The 19,542-nt window shown below is 39.5% G+C and overlaps 1 protein-coding gene across 5 annotated transcripts in view; it reads left to right on the top strand.

Annotated features, from left to right (window-relative positions):
• The window catches only part of Orc4 (origin recognition complex subunit 4), an 86,971-nt gene that overhangs the window by 20,678 nt on the left and 46,751 nt on the right, over nt 1-19,542 (top strand). For all 5 annotated transcript variants that reach the window (XM_053800396.2, XM_053800394.2, XM_070100352.1 and 2 more), the window contains one exon: nt 18,300-18,451. In XM_053800396.2, coding sequence (XP_053656371.1) covers nt 18,300-18,451 — 152 coding nt within the window. The remainder of the gene's footprint in view (nt 1-18,299; nt 18,452-19,542) is intronic.

A 19,542-nucleotide genomic window follows, 5' to 3' on the forward strand; every position in this document is an offset into this window, starting at 1 on the left:
GAATGGGAGAATACCACTGGTAGTGTCATCCTGCCAGAATGTTGTATAACCTATACCCTAAGTAAAGAGAAACAACTCTGGAACATGTGTAATACGTATCAGGCTGGCTGGCTGGGTGGCCGGGTCTGTGGTGGGCCAAATGGGTGGCTGGCTGGCTGGATGGGTGGGTGGGTGGTCGAGTGGATGGGTGGGTGGCCAGATGGGTGGGTGGGTGGCCGAATGGGTGGGTGGATGGGTGGGTGGCTGGATGGGTGGGTGGGTGGCTGGATGGGTGGGTGGGTGGCTGGATGGGTGGGTGAGTGGGTGGGTAGTTGGCTGACTGGCTGACTGAATGTGGCTGTCTCTTTGTATCTCTCTCTCTGTATCTCTGTATCTCTCTCTCTCTCTCTCACTGGTACACATAAGTCCAGTTATCATACATTATAAATTACCTAGGATAACCCCAAAAATCCAGACAAAGTGCTATACAGTGGATCTGTGCTCCAGTGCCCTAAATTAATAATAATATTAATAATCATTATTATTACAATAATACATATGTACTAATATTAATATTATTATTATTAAGCTATAATATAATAATCGTGTCCACTCATTACCTACCTTAAAATATCTGTAGTTTTAATGTAGAGTGAGAGGTGAGTAAACAAGATTAAATGAATAAATGAGAGAGAGAATGAGGAATGTAGAATGTTCACGAGTTATGTAAACAAACGTTGTTATTATTATTATTAAAGATTAGCCGGTATTCTCCCAGCCCGGGCCTTTTCCAAGTGGTGGCCCGGCCTTGGCTCCCTCGTTAGGGAGTGTCTGAGACCTAAGTCTCCCATGGGAGGAGGCACAAGTACCTCCTCATCTTTGGGACCAACTGTCCCCAGGCCTAGCCACAAGCTAAGCCTCTCTGGTCTGCCATCCCCGCCCCAAGGGGGCAAATGGGAATGACAGTCTTATGAGCTAAAGGCTCGGGCTCAGGCACCTACCCTACCCTAGAAGGGTTAGGCATGGTATCGATGTCGACAAACGTTGTTGTTGTTGTTACCAGCCCCGACACGAATGGTTTCTGTTCACTGTCAAGCCGACCAGAAAAAATCTCATATTTGTTAATTTATATGTTATGTAGCATGTTTATTATATAATTTTGAAAAAAAAATCATAGATGGATTAAGCAAAATGTCTATATTAACATTTTATACGCATTTAATGCACCTCAGTGATTATTATTGTTATTATCATTATTAATATGGCATCTTCAAGACCAAGTACACTCTTAATGAGTGCCTCTGAGACAGACAAGCAGACAAAGACAGACACACAGGTAGACAGAAAGACAGACACACAGGTAGACAGAAAGACAGACACACAGGTAGACAGACAGACACAGGTGGACATAAAGACAGACACAGGTAGACAAAGACACACAGGTAGACAGAAAGACACACAGGTAGACAGAAAGACAGACACAGGTAGACAGAAAGACACACAGGTAGACAGAAAGACACACAGGTAGACAGAAAGACAGACACAGGTAGACAGAAAGACAGACACACAGAAAGACAGACACACAGGTAGACATAAAGACACACAGGTAGACAGAAAGACAGACACACTAGTAGACAGATAGACACACAGAGATACAGGCTGACAGATACAGACAGGTTTATGTGCAACAGTGAAAACAAATAGAAAGTTCAAGAGTAAGAGCCTTTCTTGCCACAATCTCCAGTGCAAGATTCAGACTTCATCTTAGGGGCCATGGTGAAATTTACTGTCCAGTTAGTACAGTTAATACAGTATGATGCTGCTGATAGGGCAGGGTTACTCAAACTGATGCTGCCTGCATGACACATTGCCCGCACGAGTATTGTCAAATATTGTACAGTGGTGTGCATCAGCTGGCCCAGCCCAGCTGCCAGATGCACGGTCATAAGTCGAGTGGACGTATGTCGAGCAGGTCGTAAGTCGGATGGTAGGTGTATATATAGAAGAAGATATATATATATATATATATATATATATATATATATATATATATATATATATATATATATATATATATATATATATATATATATATATATATATATATATATTTTTCAACAAGTCGGCCGTCTCCCACCGAGGCAGGGTGACCCAAAAGAGAAAGAAAATCCCCAAAAAGAAAATACTTTCATCATCATTCAACACTTTCACCACACTCACACATTATCACTGCTTTTGCAGAGGTGCTCAGAATACAACAGTTTAGAAGCATATACGTATAAAGATACACAACATACCCCTCCAAACTGCCAATATCCCAAACCCCTCCTTTAAAGTGCAGGCATTGTACTTCCCATTTCCAGGACTCAAGTCTGACTATATGAAAATAACCAGTTTCCTTGAATCCCTTCACTAAATATTACCCTGCTCACATTCCAACAGATCGTCAGGTCCCAAGTATCATTCGTCTCCATTCACTCCTATCTAACACGTTCATGCACGCTTGCTGGAAGTCCAAGCCCCCCGCCCACAAAACCTCCTTTACCCCCTCTTTCCAACCCTTTCGAGGACGACCCCTACCCCTCCTTCCTTCCTCTGTAGATTTATATGCTTTCCATGTCATTCTACTTTGATCCATTCTCTCTAAATGACCAAACCACCTCAACAACCCCTCTTCTGCCCTCTGACTAATGCTTTTATTAACTCCACACCTTCTCCTAATTTCCACACTCCGAATTTTCTGCATAATATTTACACCACACATTGCCCTTAGACAGGACATCTCCACTGCCTCCAACCGTCTCCTCGCTGCTGCATTTACCACCCAAGCTTCACATCCACATAAGAGTGTTGGTACTACTATACCTTCATACATTCCCTTCATTGCCTCCATAGATAACGTTTTTTGACTCCATATATACCTCAACGCACCACTCACCTTTTTTTCCCTCATCAATTCTATGATTAACCTCATCCTTCATAAATCCATCCGCTGACATGTCAACTCCCAAGTATCTGAAAACATTCACTTCTTCCATACTCCTCCTCCCCAATTTGATATCCAATTTTTCTTTATCTAAATCATTTGATACCCTCATCACCTTACTCTTTTCTATGTTCACTTTCAACTTTCTACCTTTAAACACATTCTCAAACTCATCTACTAACCTTTGCAATTTTTCTTTAGAATCTCCCATAAGCACAGTATCATCAGCAAAAAGTAACTGTGTCAATTCCCATTTTGAATTTGATTCCCCATAATTTAATCCCACCCCTCTCCCGAACACCCTCTATATATATATATATATATATATATACAGTATATATATATATATATATATATATATATATATATATATATATATATATATATATATATATATATATATATATGGAGAGGAATAAATGGGATTAGGTCAGGGGTTTCAAATAGAGTTAGAGCTAAAGAAGGAGTAGCAATAATGTTGAAGGATAAGCTATGGCAGGGAAAGAGGGACTACAAATGCATAAATTCAAGGATTATGTGGAGTAAAATAAAGATTGGATGTGAAAAGTGGGTTATAGTAAGCGTATATGCACCTGGAGAAGAGAGAAGTGTAGAGGAGAGAGAGAGATTCTAGGAAATGTTGAGTGAATGCGTGGGGAGTTTTGAATCAAGTGTGAGAGTAATGGTGGTTGGGGATTTCAATGCTAAAGTGGGTAAAAATGTTATGGAGGGAGTAGTAGGTAAATTTGGGGTGCCAGGGGTAAATGTAAATGGGGAGCCTTTAATTGAGCTATGTGTAGAAAGAAATTTGGTAATAAGTAATACATATTTTATGAAAAAGAGGATAAATAAATATACAAGGTATGATGTAGCACATAATGAAAGTAGTTTGTTAGATTATGTATTGGTGGATAAAAGGTTGATGGGTAGGCTCCAGGATGTACATGTTTACAGAGGGGCAACTGATATATCAGATCATTATTTAGTTGTAGCTACAGTTAGAGTAAGAGGTAGATGGGAAAAGAGGAAGGTGGCAACAACAAGTAAGAGGGAGGTGAAAGTGTATAAACTAAGGGAGGAGGAAGTTCGGGCGAGATATAAGCGACTATTGGCAGAAAGGTGGGCTAGTGCAAAGATGAGCAGTGGGGGGGTTGAAGAGGGTTGGAATAGTTTTAAAAATGCAGTATTAGAATGTGGGGCAGAAGTTTGTGGTTATAGGAGGGTGGGGGCAGGAGGAAAGAGGAGTGATTGGTGGAATGATGAAGTAAAGGGTGGGATAAAAGAGAAAAAGGTAGCTTACGAGAGGTTTTTACAAAGCAGAAGTGTTATAAGAAGAGCAGAGTATATGGAGAGTAAAAGAAAGGTGAAGAGAGTGGTGAGAGAGTGCAAAAGGAGAGCAGATGAAAGAGTGGGAGAGGCACTGTCAAGAAATTTTAATGAAAATAAGAAAAAATTTTGGAGTGAGTTAAACAAGTTAAGAAGCCTAGGGAAAGTATGGATTTGTCCGTTAAAAACAGAGTAGGGGAGTTAGTAGATGGGGAGAGGGAGGTATTAGGTAGATGGCGAGAATATTTTGAGGAACTTTTAAATGTTGAGGAAGAAAGGGAGGCGGTAATTTCATGCACTGGCCAGGGAGGTATACCATCTTTTAGGAGTGAAGAAGAGCAGAATGTAAGTGTGGTGGAGGTACGTGAGGCATTACGTAGAATGAAAAGGGGTAAAGCAGCTGGAACTGATGGGATCATGACAGAAATGTTAAAAGCAGGGGGGGATATAGTGTTGGAGTGGTTGGTACTTTTGTTTAATAAATGTATGAAAGAGGGGAAGGTACCTAGGGATTGGCGGAGAGCATGTATAGTCCCTTTATATAAAGGGAAAGGGGACAAAAGAGATTGTAAAAATTATAGAGGAATAAGTTTACTGAGTATACCAGGAAAAGTATACGGTAGAGTTATAATTGAAAGAATTAGAGGTAAGACAGAATGTAGAATTGCGGATGAGCAAGGAGGCTTCAGAGTGGGTAGGGGATGTGTAGATCAAGTGTTAGCATTGAAGCATATATGTGAACAGTATTTAGATAAAGGTAGGGAAGTTTTTATTGCATTTATGGATTTAGAAAAGGCATATGATCGAGTGGATAGAGGAGCAATGTGGCAGATGTTGCAAGTTTATGGAATAGGTGGTAAGTTACTAAATGCTGTAAAGAGCTTTTATGAGGATAGTGAGGCTCAGGTTAGGGTGTGTAGAAGAGAGGGAGAATACTTCCCGGTAAAAGTAGGTCTTAGACAGGGATGTGTAATGTCACCATGGTTGTTTGATATATTTATAGATGGGGTTGTAAAAGAAGTAAATGCTAGGGTGTTCGGGAGAGGGATGGGATTAAATTATGGGGAATCAAATTCAAAATGGGAATTGACACAGTTACTTTTTGCTGATGATACTGTGCTTATGGGAGATTCTAAAGAAAAATTGCAAAGGTTAGTGGATGAGTTTGAGAATGTGTGTAAAGGTAGAAAGTTGAAAGTGAACATAGAAAAGAGTAAGGTGATGAGGGTATCAAATGATTTAGATAAAGAAAAATTGGATATCAAATTGGGGAGGAGGAGTATGGAAGAAATGAATGTTTTCAGATACTTGGGAGTTGACGTGTCGGCGGATGGATTTATGAAGGATGAGGTTAATCATAGAATTGATGAGGGAAAAAAGGTGAGTGGTGCGTTGAGGTATATGTGGAGTTAAAAAACGTTATCTATGGAGGCAAAGAAGGGAATGTATGAAAGTATAGTAGTACCAACACACTTATATGGATGTGAAGCTTGGGTGGTAAATGCAGCAGCGAGGAGACGGTTGGAGGCAGTGGAGATGTCCTGTCCAAGGGCAATGTGTGGTGTAAATATTATGCAGAAAATTCGGAGTGTGGAAATTAGGAGAAGGTGTGGAGTTAATAAAAGCATTAGTCAGAGGGCAGAAGAGGGGTTGTTGAGGTGGTTTGGTCATTTAGAGAGAATGGATCAAAGTAGAATGACATGGAAAGCATATAAATCTATAGGGGAAGGAAAGAGGGGTAGGGGTCGTCCTCGAAAGGGTTGGAAAGAGGGGGTAAAGGAGGTTTTGTGGGTGAGGGGCTTGGACTTCCAGCAAGCGTGCATGAGCGTGTTAGATAGGAGTGAATGGAGACGAATGATACTTGGGACCTGACGATCTGTTGGAGTGTGAGCAGGGTAATATTTAGTGAAGGGATTCAGGGAAACCGGTTATTTTCTTATAGTCGGACTTGAGTCCTGGAAATGGGAAGTACAATGCCTGCACTTTAAAGGAGGGGTTTGGGATATTGGCAGTTTGGAGGGATATGTTGTGTATCTTTATACGTATATGCTTCTAATCTGTTGTATTCTGAGCACCTCTGCAAAAGCAGTGATAATGTGTGAGTGTGGTGAAAGTGTTGAATGATGATGAAAGTATTTTCTTTTTGGGGATTTTCTTTCTTTTTTGGGTCACCCTGCCTCGGTGGGAGATGACCAACTTGTTGAAAAAAAAAAAAATATATATATATATATATATATATATATATATAATATATATATATATATATATATATATATATATATATATTTATATATATATATATTTATATATATATATATATATATTGGATGTGAAAAGTGGGTTATAATAAGCGTGTATGCACCTGGAGAAGAGAGAAGTGTAGAGGAGAGAGAGAGATTTTGGGAAATGTTGAGTGAATGCGTGGGGAGTTTTGAATCAAGTGTGAGAGTAATGGTGGTTGGGGATTTCAATGCTAAAGTGGGTAAAAATGTTATGGAAGGAGTAGTAGGTAAATTTGGGGTGCCAGGGGTAAATGTAAATGGGGAGCCTTTAATTGAGCTATGTGTAGAAAGAAATTTGGTAATAAGTAATACATATTTTATGAAAAAGAGGATAAATAAATATACAAGGTATGATGTAGCACGTAATGAAAGTAGTTTATTAGATTATGTATTGGTGGATAAAAGGTTGATGGGTAGGCTCCAGGATGTACATGTTTATAGAGGGGCAACTGATATATCAGATCATTATTTAGTTGTAGCTACAGTTAGAGTAAGAGGTAGATGGGAAAAGAGGAAGGTGGCAACAACAAGTAAGAGGGAGGTGAAAGTGTATAAACTAAGGGAGGAGGAAGTTCGGGTGAGATATAAGCGACTATTGGCAGAAAGGTGGGCTAGTGCAAAGATGAGTAGTGGGGGGGTTGAAGAGGGTTGGAATAGTTTTAAAAATGCAGTATTAGAATGTGGGGCAGAAGTTTGTGGTTATAGGAGGGTGGGGGCAGGAGGAAAGAGGAGTGATTGGTGGAATGATGAAGTAAAGGGTGTGATAAAAGAGAAAAAGGTAGCTTATGAGAGGTTTTTACAAAGCAGAAGTGTTATAAGAAGAGCAGAGTATATGGAGAGTAAAAGAAAGGTAAAGAGAGTGGTGAGAGAGTGCAAAAGGAGAGCAGATGATAGAGTGGGAGAGGCACTGTCAAGAAATTTTAATGAAAATAAGAAAAAATTTTGGAGTGAGTTAAACAAGTTAAGAAAGCCTAGGGAAAATATGGATTTGTCAGTTAAAAACAGAGTAGGGGAGTTAGTAGATGGGGAGATGGAGGTATTGGGAAGATGGCGAGAATATTTTGAGGAACTTTTAAATGTTAAGGAAGAAACAGAGGCAGTAATTTCATGCACTGGTCAGGGAGGTATACCATCTTTTAGGAGTGAAGAAGAGCAGAATGTAAGTGTGGGGGAGGTACGTGAGGCATTACGTAAAATGAAAGGGGGTAAAGCAGCTGGAACTGATGGGATCATGACAGAAATATTAAAAGCAGGGGGGGATATAGTGTTGGAGTGGTTGGTACTTTTGTTTAATAAATGTATGAAAGAGGGGAAGGTACCTAGGGATTGGCAGAGAGCATGTATAGTCCCTTTATATAAAGGGAAAGGGGACAAAAGAGACTGTAAAAATTATAGAGGAATAAGCTTACTGAGTATACCAGGAAAAGTGTACGGTAGGGTTATAATTGAAAGAATTAGAGGTAAGACAGAATGTAGGATTGCGGATGAGCAAGGAGGTTTTAGAGTGGGTAGGGGATGTGTAGATCAGGTGTTTACATTGAAGCATATATGTGAACAGTATTTAGATAAAGATAGGGAAGTTTTTATTGCATTTATGGATTTAGAAAAGGCATATGATAGAGTGGATAGAGGAGCAATGTGGCAGATGTTGCAAGTATATGGAATAGGTGGTAAGTTATTAAATGCTGTAAAGAGTTTTTATGAGGATAGTGAGGCTCAGGTTAGGGTGTGTAGAAGAGAGGGAGACTACTTCCCGGTAAAAGTAGGTCTTAGACAGGGATGTGTAATGTCACCATGGTTGTTTAATATATTTATAGATGGGGTTGTTAAGGAAGTAAATGCTAGGGTGTTTGGGAGAGGGGTGGGATTAAATTATGGGGAATCAAATTCAAAATGGGAATTGACACAGTTACTTTTTGCTGATGATACTGTGCTTATGGGAGATTCTAAAGAAAAATTGCAAAGGTTAGTGGATGAGTTTGGGAATGTGTGTAAAGGTAGAAAGTTGAAAGTGAACATAGAAAAGAGTAAGGTGATGAGGGTGTCAAATGATTTAGATAAAGAAAAATTGGATATCAAATTGGGGAGGAGGAGTATGGAAGAAGTGAATGTTTTCAGATACTTGGGAGTTGACGTGTCGGCGGATGGATTTATGAAGGATGAGGTTAATCATAGAATTGATGAGGGAAAAAAGGTGAGTGGTGCGTTGAGGTATATGTGGAGTCAAAAAACGTTATCTATGGAGGCAAAGAAGGGAATGTATGAAAGTATAGTAGTACCAACACTCTTATATGGGTGTGAAGCTTGGGTGGTAAATGCAGTAGCGAGGAGACGGTTGGAGGCAGTGGAGATGTCCTGTTTAAGGGCAATGTGTGGTGTAAATATTATGCAGAAAATTCGGAGTGTGGAAATTAGGAGAAGGTGTGGAGTTAATAAAAGTATTAGTCAGAGGGCAGAAGAGGGGTTGTTGAGGTGGTTTGGTCATTTAGAGAGAATGGATCAAAGTAGAATGACATGGAAAGCATATAAATCTATAGGGGAAGGAAGGCGGGGTAGGGGTCGTCCTCGAAAGGGTTGGAGAGAGGGGGTAAAGGAGGTTTTGTGGGTAAGGGGCTTGGACTTCCAGCAAGCGTGCATGAGCGTGTTAGATAGGAGTGAATGGAGACGAATGGTACTTGGGACCTGACGATCTGTTGGAGTGTGCGCAGGGTAATATTTAGTGAAGGGATTCAGGGAAACCGGTTATTTTCGTATAGTCGGACTTGAGTCCTGGAAATGGGAAGTACAATGCCTGCACTTTAAAGGAGGGGTTTGGGATATTGGCAGTTTGGAGGGATATGTTGTGTATCTTTATATGTGTATGCTTCTAGACTGTTGTATTCTGAGCACCTCTGCAAAAACAGTGATAATGTGCGAGTGTGGTGAAAGTGTTGAATGATGATGAAAGTATTTTCTTTTTGGGGATTTTCTTTCTTTTTTGGGTCACCCTGCCTCGGTGGGAGACGGCCGACTTGTTGAAAAAAAAAAAAAAATATATATATATATATATATATATATATATATATATATATATATATATATATATATATATAAATTTATATATGTATATATATATATATATATATATACATACATACACACACACACACACACACACACATATACCGTTGGCATCACATAACGTTAAATCCGCATACCGATACTTTTTATCGCTAAGATTTTGCCTCGCATACCGCTAAAAAACCTGCTCAACGCTATTCGTCCGAGACGCGTCTAATGTGCTGTCTGAGCCAGCCTCACATGTTCCGCCGGTGGCATTGTTTACCAGCCAGCCTCCGCGGTAACATCCAAGCATACAATCAGAACATTTCGTATTATTACAGTGTTTTTGGTGATTTTATCTGCAAAATAAGTGACCATGGGCCCCAAGAAAGCTTCTAGTGCCAACCCTACATGAATAATGGTGAGAATTACTATAGAGATGAAGAAAGAGATCATTGCTAAGTATGAAAGTGGAGTGCGTGTCTCCGAGCTGGCCAGAGTTACAATTAATGGAGTGAAGTCTGAATGGGGATTAGTCACTAGTGGCATTCCACAAGGATCAGTTTTAGGCCCTCTCCTGTTCATAATTTATATTAATGACCTTGATGAAGGGATTACTAGTGACATGAGTAAGTTTGCTGATGATACAAAGATAGGCCGTATAATTCACTCTGAGGAGGATATCAATGAACTCCAGGACGATTTGAACAAATTAATGTCTTGGTCTGAAAAATGGCAGATGAAGTTTAATGTGGATAAGTGTAAGGTACTTGCCCTTGGTAATGAAAATAGCCCTCGAAGCTATAATCTAGGTGAAGTAGAGCTTGGTCATACAGAATGTGAAAAAGACTTGGGAGTCATGGTAAGCAGAAATCTAAAGCCAAGACAGCAGTGCCTTAGTGTGCGCAACAAGGCCAACAGATTACTGTGATTTATCTCAAGAAGTATAAGTAACGGAAGTCCAAAAGTTATTTTACAGCTCTATACATCACTAGTGAGGCCTCATTTAGATTATGCTGCTCAGTTTTGGTCCCCTTACTACAGGATGGACATAGACTCATTAGAGAACATACAGAGAAGAATGACTAAAATGATTTACTGTGTAAGGAACCTCCCGTATGAAGATAGACTTAAAGCCTTAAATCTCCACTCTCTGGAGAGGCGTAGAATGAGGGGAGATATCATTGAAGTGTATAAGTGGATGACGGGCATAAACAAGGGAGACATTAATAAAGTACTGAGGGTGTCGAACCAGGTAAGAACCAGGAATAATGGATTTAAGTTGGATAAATTTAGATTTAGAAAGGACATAGGTAAGTACTGGTTTTCTAACAGAGTTGTAGATGCGTGGAACAGTCTTCCCAGTGGGGTGATAGAGGCTAGGACCTTGGGTAGCTTTAAGAAGAGACTGGACAAATATATGAGTGGGAGGGGCTGGGTTTGATTGGTGTCATGGGGTACGGGAGTTATTTCTTGGGTAGCTTTAGGTAGATGTCGTTTTGATACGGACCTGCCTCGTATGGGCCAGTAGGCCTTCTGCAGTGTTCCTACATTCTTATGTTCTTATGTTCTTATAGTAAACCCCAATCAACCATCGCTACTATTGTGTCCAACAAAACGGCAATCAAGGAAGCTGTTCTTGCCAAAGGTTCAACTGTGTTTTCGAAACAGAGATCGCAAGTGATGGAAGATGTTGAGAGACTCTTATTGGTATGGATAAATGAAAAACAGATAGCAGGAGATAGCATCTCTCAAGTGATCATAAGTGAAAAGGCTAGGAAGTTGCATGAGGATTTAATTAAAAAAATGCCTGCAACTAGTGATGATGTGAGTGAATTTAAGGCCAGCAAAGGTTGGTTTGAGAGATTTAAGAAGCGTAGTGGCATACATAGTGTGATAAGGCATGGTGAGGCTGCCAGTTCAGACCACAAAGCAGCTGAAAAATATGTGCAGGAATTCAAGGAGTACATAGACAGTGAAGGACTGAAACCTGAACAAGTGTTTAATTGTGATGAAACAGGCCTGTTTTGGATGAAAATGCCAAGCAGGACCTACATTACTCAGGAGGAAAAGGCACTCCCAGGACATAAGCCTATAAAAGACAGGCTTACTCTGTTGATGTGTTCCAATGCTAGTGGTGGTTGCAAAGTGAAGCCTTTATTAGTGTATCACTCAGAAACTCCCAGAGCATTCAGGCAAAAGAATATCCTCAAGGCTAATTTGTGTGTGCTGTGGAGGGCAAACAGTAAGGCATGGGTCACTAAGGACTTTTTCTATGACTGGTTACACCAAGCATTTGCCCCCAATGTGAAAGATTACCTAACTGAAAAGAAATTGGACCTTAAGTGCCTCCTGGTGTTAGATAATGCCCCTGGTCATCCTACAGACGTGGCAGAGCGACTTTATGGGGACATGAGCTTCATTAAGGTGAAGTTTTTGCCTCCTAATACCACTCCTCTCCTGCAGCCCATGGACCAGCAGGTTATTGCAAACTTCAAAAAACTGTACACAAAAGCTCTGTTTGAAAGGTGCTTTGTAGTGACCTCAGAAACTCAATTGACTCTAAGAGAGTTTTGGAGAGATCATTTTAATATCCTCAATTGTGTAAACCTTATAGGTAAGGCTTGGGAGGGAGTGACTAAGAGGACCTTGAGCTCTGCTTAGAAGAAACTGTTACCAGAATGTGTAGACCAAAGGGATTTTGAAGGGTTTGAGGCTAACCCTGGAAATCCTCTGCCAGTTGAGGAATCCATTGTGGCATTGGGAAAGTCCTTGGGGTTGGAGGTTAGTGGGGATGATGTGGAAGAGTTGGTGGAGGAGGACAATGAAGAACTAACCACTGATGAGCTGCTAGATCAACTTCAACAGCAAGAGGCCAGACCTGAGGAAACTGCTTCGGAGGAGGGGAGAGAGAAATTGAAGAAGTTGCCTACTTCAAAGATTAAGGAAATGTGTGGAATGTGGCTTAAAGTGCAAACCTTTTTTGATGACAATCACCCTAACACAGCTATTGCAAGCCGTGCTGGTGACTATTACACTGACACTGTTGTGAAACACTTTAGGAAAGTCATAAAGGAACGAGAGGTACAGGCCACTATGGAGAGATATGTTGTGCAACAGAAGTCCAGTGACTCTGAAGCTGGTCCTAGTGGCATTAAAAGAAGAAGGGAAGTAACCCCAGAAAAGGACTTGACACCTCAAGTCTTAATGGAAGGGGATTCCCCTTCTAAACACTAAGACTCTCTCCTCCTCCCATCCCATCAATCATCACCAGATCTTCAATAAAGGTAAGTGTCATGTAACTGTGCATGCCTTTTTCAGTTTGTGTGTATTAAAATTAATATTTCATGTGGTAAATTTTTTTTTTCATACTTTGGGGTGCCTTGCACGGATTAATTTGATTTCCATTATTTCTTATGGGGAAAATTCATTCGCATAACGATAATTTCGCATAACAATGAGCTCTCAGGAATGGATTAATATCGTTATGTGGGGGTCCACTGTATATATATATATATGTATGTATGTATATATATATATATATATATACAGTGGACCCCCGGTTAACGATATTTTTTCACTCCAGAAGTATGTTCAGGTGCCTGTACTGACCGAATTTGTTCCCATAAGGAATATTGTGAAGTAGATTAGTCCATTTCAGAGCCCCAAACATACACGTACAAACGCACTTACATAAATACACTTACATAATTGTTCGCATTCGGAGGTGATCGTTATGCGGGGGTCCACTGTATATATATATATATATATATATATATATATATATATATATATATATATATATTATTTATTATTTTTTTTTTTATTATCACACCGGCCGATTCCCACCAAGGCAGGGTGGCCCGAAAAAGAAAAACTTTCACCATCATTCACTCCATCACTGTCTTGCCAGAAGGGTGCTTTACACTACAGTTTTTAAACTGCAACATTAACACCCCTCCTTCAGAGTGCAGGCACTGTACTTCCCATCTCCAGGACTCAAGTCCGGCCTGCCGGTTTCCCTGAATCCCTTCATAAATGTTACTTTGCTCACACTCCAACAGCACGTCAAGTATTAAAAACCATTTGTCTCCATTCACTCCTATCAAACACGCTCACGCATGCCTGCTGGAAGTCCAAGCCCCTCGCACACAAAACCTCCTTTACCCCCTCCCTCCAACCCTTCCTAGGCCGACCCCTACCCCGCCTTCCTTCCACTACAGACTGATACACTCTTGAAGTCATTCTGTTTCGCTCCATTCTCTCTACATGTCCGAACCACCTCAACAATATATATATATATATATATATATATAAATATATATATATATATATATATATAAATATATATATATATATATATATATATATATATATATATATATATACATGTATATATACATATACATGTATATATACATATACATGTATATATACATATACAGTGGACCCTTGAGTTTCGGCAGCATCGAGTGTTGTGAAATTTGACCTTCGGCAAGTTTTTTTTTGGCAAAATTTGGCCTTGAGTTTTGTGATTAGACTCGTGTTTCGGTGACCGTCCGGTACCCGTCCACCCGTCACCGCGCACACCAAGCGAGTCTACCACGCCATTCACACTCAGTGTGCCATTGTTTACCAACACGTGACCATCACCCCGCGGGTTCATACAATACATTTCATAATAATCCATTGTTTTTTGTGCTTGCAACTGCTAAATAAGTCATCATGGACCCAAGGAAAGCTAGTGCAAGCTGTTTGGTAAACAAAGTGAGGAACACGATCCGGAGGGATTTTGAAGGTTTTGAGGCAGACCCTGTCCCTGCCGACCCTCTGCCTGTTGTGGAAGGTGTTGTGGCATTGGGCAAGTCCATGGGGTTGGAGGTAAGTGACGGGGATGTGGAAGAGTTGGTGGAGGACCACAGGGAAGAGCTAACCACTGACGAACTGCAAGAGCTTCAACTGGAACAGCATCAGACCACAGCCAAGGAACTTGCTTCAGAGGAGGAGGAAAAGAGAGTGAAGGAGGTTCCTTCTTCAGTGGTTAAGGACAGGTGTGAAATGTGGAATGAGTTGCAAAGTTTTGTTGAAAAGTATCACCCTGACCAAGCTGAAACAAGCCATATCTGCAACATGTATAATGACAGTGTTGTGTCCCACTTTAGGGAAATCTTAAAGAAACGCCAGAAAAAGACCTCTATGGACAGATATTTTGTGCGACAGGGGTCCAGTGACTCTCAAGTTGTTCCCAGTGGCATTAAAAGAAGAAGGGAAGTAACCCCAGATAAGGACTTGCTACCTAAAGTCCTAATGGAAGGAGATTCTTCTTCCAAACAATAGTGTACACCTTTCTCCTATCCCCTCCCATCTTCCATCCACCCAGAAGTCTTCAGTAAAGGTAAGTGTAATGTTATTATTATTTTTTATATGTATGTACTTGATTCCTCATTGATTTCAGTATATAAGTCTTTATTTAATTTGAAAAAAGATATTTTATTTTAATATTTTTGGGTGTCGGGAACGGATTAATTTTATTTCCATTATTTCTTATGGGGAAAATGGTTTCGAGTTTCATGAGTTTCAACTTTCGGCAGGCTCTCTGGAACGGATTAATCACGAAACTTGGGGGTCCACTGTGTATGTATGTATATATATATATATATATATATATATATATATATATATATATATATATATATATATATATATATATATATATATATATATATATATATATATATATATATATATATATATACATACATACATATATACATACATATATATATACATACATACATACATACATACATACATACATACATACAGGTACCATCCGACTTACGACCGAGTTCGGTTCTGACAAACCAGTCGTAAGTCGAAATGGACGTAAGCCGAACCTTACTACTGATATTAACATCATATTTTTGTAATGACTTTATTTTATTGTTTTATTTTGGTATTTAATTTTTTACTTTACTTTTTATGCTGTTAGACTGTATTTTATACTGTAAGGTTTAGGATAAACACTGTGTACAACACAAACAGTTGATTTGGCATAGAAAACACGGTCATAGGTCGAATGGTCGTATGTCAAGCAGGTCGTAAGTCGGATTGTAGGTGTATATATATACATATTTTTTTTTTCTAGAGTTCTGATTGATAGACAATGATTCCAATAGTGGTTTACCAGGACCAGTGAAAATATATAAAGTACCCTAACTTAACATACCCTAGTAGCAGTCTGTGAGCTTTTTGCAATTTATGGCAAGTACATAAACAGTAGGAGTAGTACAGTTGACTAGCTGCTGTCATATAAATAGTTAGCTTGATTATTTTAGAATGTCTAATGAAAGATAAATGTGTTAGAATAGTTTATAATATAAATGGGTTAGATTTAGTAAATTAACTCTTTCAGGGTCCACAGGCCCTCTCAGAGACTTGTTCTCAGGGTCCCCCAAATTTAAAAAAAAAAAATTATTTTTCTTATGAAAAAATAGAGAATCTTTTCCCGATCATAATGACACCAAAAGTATGAAATTTGATGGAAAACTTACGGAATTATACTCTCGCGAAGTTAGCAGTCTCAACGATGTTTACGCATCGGCGATTTTGCCCACTTTGAGCCCTATTTTCAGCCAATTCCAATGTACTAGTCGACAAAAATCATAACTATTTCGCTAGAACTCCATTTTTTTCTATCGATTGAGTACAAGAAACCACCAATTTACCGATTCCAACTATCCAATACAGTGGTCAGAATTTAGCAATTTTGCCAATTTCACACAAATTTCAAAAGATGACAATTTCCAAATAGGGTCCAGAATAAACAAGAAAGACATTCCTGGCACTAAAATAACATTTTCTCTGTTCATTAGTCATGTCCCCAGGCCCCTCTTACATTTCTTTTGCTTTCCACTTTGAATTTTTATTTTCACACAAAAAATAAGATTTACTGTTATGCAGACTACTGCATTAGTGTAGAAATGTTATAAATAATATCGGCGCACTTGTGAAAGAATATTAGACTCACCAGTTGACGTGTATTGGACGCTTAACATGATTTGTTTACTTTTGAACTTTGGTAAAAATTGAACATTTCTGCTATTAGAGCTCAATTTCAAGGTATTTTTCATTGTAAAACCAGTCAAAATCATCTCAATTTCTGTAATATGTTTTCCATTCTGTACAATGAGACCAGGAAAACTGGAATACAACAATAAATACCATACAAAAATCTAGTGCAAAGTCGCTGTTTTAATCCAAAAACACGGTCAAAGTTTTTTTTTTTTCATTACGCACTGTGTGCTGCAGGATTTTTTTTTTATACTGCGCACACTGACCACATACACCCATTCTTTCATATGTACGCCTACCAGCTTTCTCTCACTAGCTTTGAAGGCGCTCTAATTTATGCGTACTAGTATGTCATGTACACTGGCGCGTAAGCCGTACTAGTATGGCCGAAACCCTGAAAGGGTTAAGCAAGGAATGAGATTGTATAAATATTTGTATATTTATTCACACATTGTCATTTCTTTGCATAATATTTACACCACACATTGCCCTTAGACATGACATCTCTACTGCCTCCAGCCGCCTCCTCACTGCAATATTCACAACCCATTCTTCACACCGATATAAGAGTGTTGGTACCACTATACTTTTGTACATTCCCTTTTTTGCCTCCATGAATAACACTTTTTTGGCTCCACAGATGCCTCAGTGCACTACTCACCTTTTTTCCTTGATCAATTCTATGATTAACCTCATCCTTCATAAACCCATTTGCTGACAAATCTTCTCCCAAATATCTGAAGACATTCATTTCTTCCACACTCCCTCCAATGTGATATCCAATTTTTCTTTACCTAACTTGTTTGATACCCTCATCACCTTATTCTTATCTGTGTTCGCTTTAATATTTCTTTACACACCCTCCCAAACTCATCCACTAACCTTTGCAACTTTTTTTAGGATCTCCCAAAAGCACAGTGTTAGGAGGTGTGGAGTTACAGAGGGCTGAAGAGGGGTTATTGAGGTGGTTTGGTCATTTAGAGAGGATAGAGCAAAATAGAATGACTTGGAGTGTGTATAACTCTGTAGTGGAGAGGAGGAGGGGTAGGGTTTGTCCTTGGAAAGAATGGAGGGAGGGGGTAAAAAAGGTTTAATGTGCAAGGGGCCTGGACATACAGCAGGCATGTGTGGGCATGTTAGATATAGGAATGACTGGAGACGAATGGTTTTTTGGACCTGACAAGCTGTTGGAGTGTGAGCAAGGTAATATTCTGCGAAGGGGTTCAGGGAAACTGGTTAGCCAGACTTGAGTCCTGGAGGTGGGAAGCACAATGCCTGCACTTTAAAGGAGGTTTGTGATATTGGCTGTTTGGAGTGACATCTAAACTGTCATATCTGGGAACCTCTGCAAAGACAGTGATTATATGTGAATGATGGTGAAAGTGTTTCTTTTTTGGGTCACCCTGCCTCAGTGGGAGGTGGCTGGCATGTTAAAACAAAAAAAAATTTCATTTCCTGTTTTTCTTCCAGCAGTGAAGAATATTTTATTCCTATTGTAATTTAGACTGGTATAGTGACAGGACTGATATAATCAGAGTTTTAATTTTGATTTGGTTTGATAATGGATGATATTTAATAGTACAATATAAGGTTACTAATTTTCTTTGCAGAAAATTTAGCCTTTCTCCTGGAGTCTCTCCGCTGTGGCAGTAAGGAAACTTCCAAACCTGTTATTTTTATCCTGGATGAATTTGATTTATTTTGTCACCATCATAATCAAACGCTCCTGTACAACCTCTTTGATGTCGCCCAGTCTGCACAGGTACATAAAATTTTTAATTAGAGCATTCATTTTATGGTTAACACACCAGTTGTCTCTCACTGAGACAGGTGACAGGAAAAAAAGAAGAAACACTTTCATAAGGTTTATCTTCTTTTTTTTTTTTTTTTTTTAACAAGTTGGTCGTCTCCCACCGAGGCAGGGTGACCCAAAAAAAAAGAAAGAAAATCCCCAAAAAGAAAATACTTTCATCATCATTCAACACTTTCACCACACTCGCACATTATCACTGTTTTTGCAGAGGTGCTCAGAATACAACAGTTTAGAAGCATACACATATAAAGATACACAACATATCCCTCCAAACTGCCAATATCCCAAACCCCTCCTTTAAAGTGCAGGCATTGTACTTCCCATTTCCAGGACTCAAGTCCAACTATATGAAAATAACCGATTTCCCTGAATCCCTTCACTAAATATTACCCTGCTCACACTCCAACAGATCGTCAGGTCCCAAGTACCATTCGTCTCCATTCACTCCTATCTAACACGCTCACGCACGCTTACTGGAAGTCCAAGCCCCTTGCCCACAAAACCTCCTTTACCCCCTCTCTCCAACCCTTTCGAGGACGACCCCTACCCCTCCTTCCTTCCCCTATAGATTTATATGCTTTCCATGTCATTCTACTTTGATCCATTCTCTCTAAATGACCAAACCACCTCAACAACCCCTCTTCTGCCCACTGACTAATACTTTTATTAACTCCACACCTTTTCCTAATTTCCACACTCCGAATTTTCTGCATAATATTTACACCACACATTGCCCTTAAACAGGACATCTCCACTGCCTCCAACCATCTCCTCGCTGCTGCATTTACCACCCAAGCTTCACACCCATATAAGAGCGTTGGTACTACTATACTTTCATACATTCCCTTCTTTGCCTCCATAGATAATGTTTTTTGACTCCACATATACTTCAACGCACCACTCACCTTTTTTCCCTCATCAATTCTATGATTAACTTCATCCTTCATAAATCCATCCACCGACACGTCAACTCCCAAGTATCTGAAAACATTCACTTCTTCCATACTCCTCCTCCCCAATTTGATATCCAATTTTTCTTT

Source organism: Cherax quadricarinatus, chromosome 72 (genome assembly GCF_038502225.1).
Source record: "Cherax quadricarinatus isolate ZL_2023a chromosome 72, ASM3850222v1, whole genome shotgun sequence".
Taxonomy (NCBI): Eukaryota; Metazoa; Arthropoda; class Malacostraca; order Decapoda; family Parastacidae; genus Cherax; species Cherax quadricarinatus.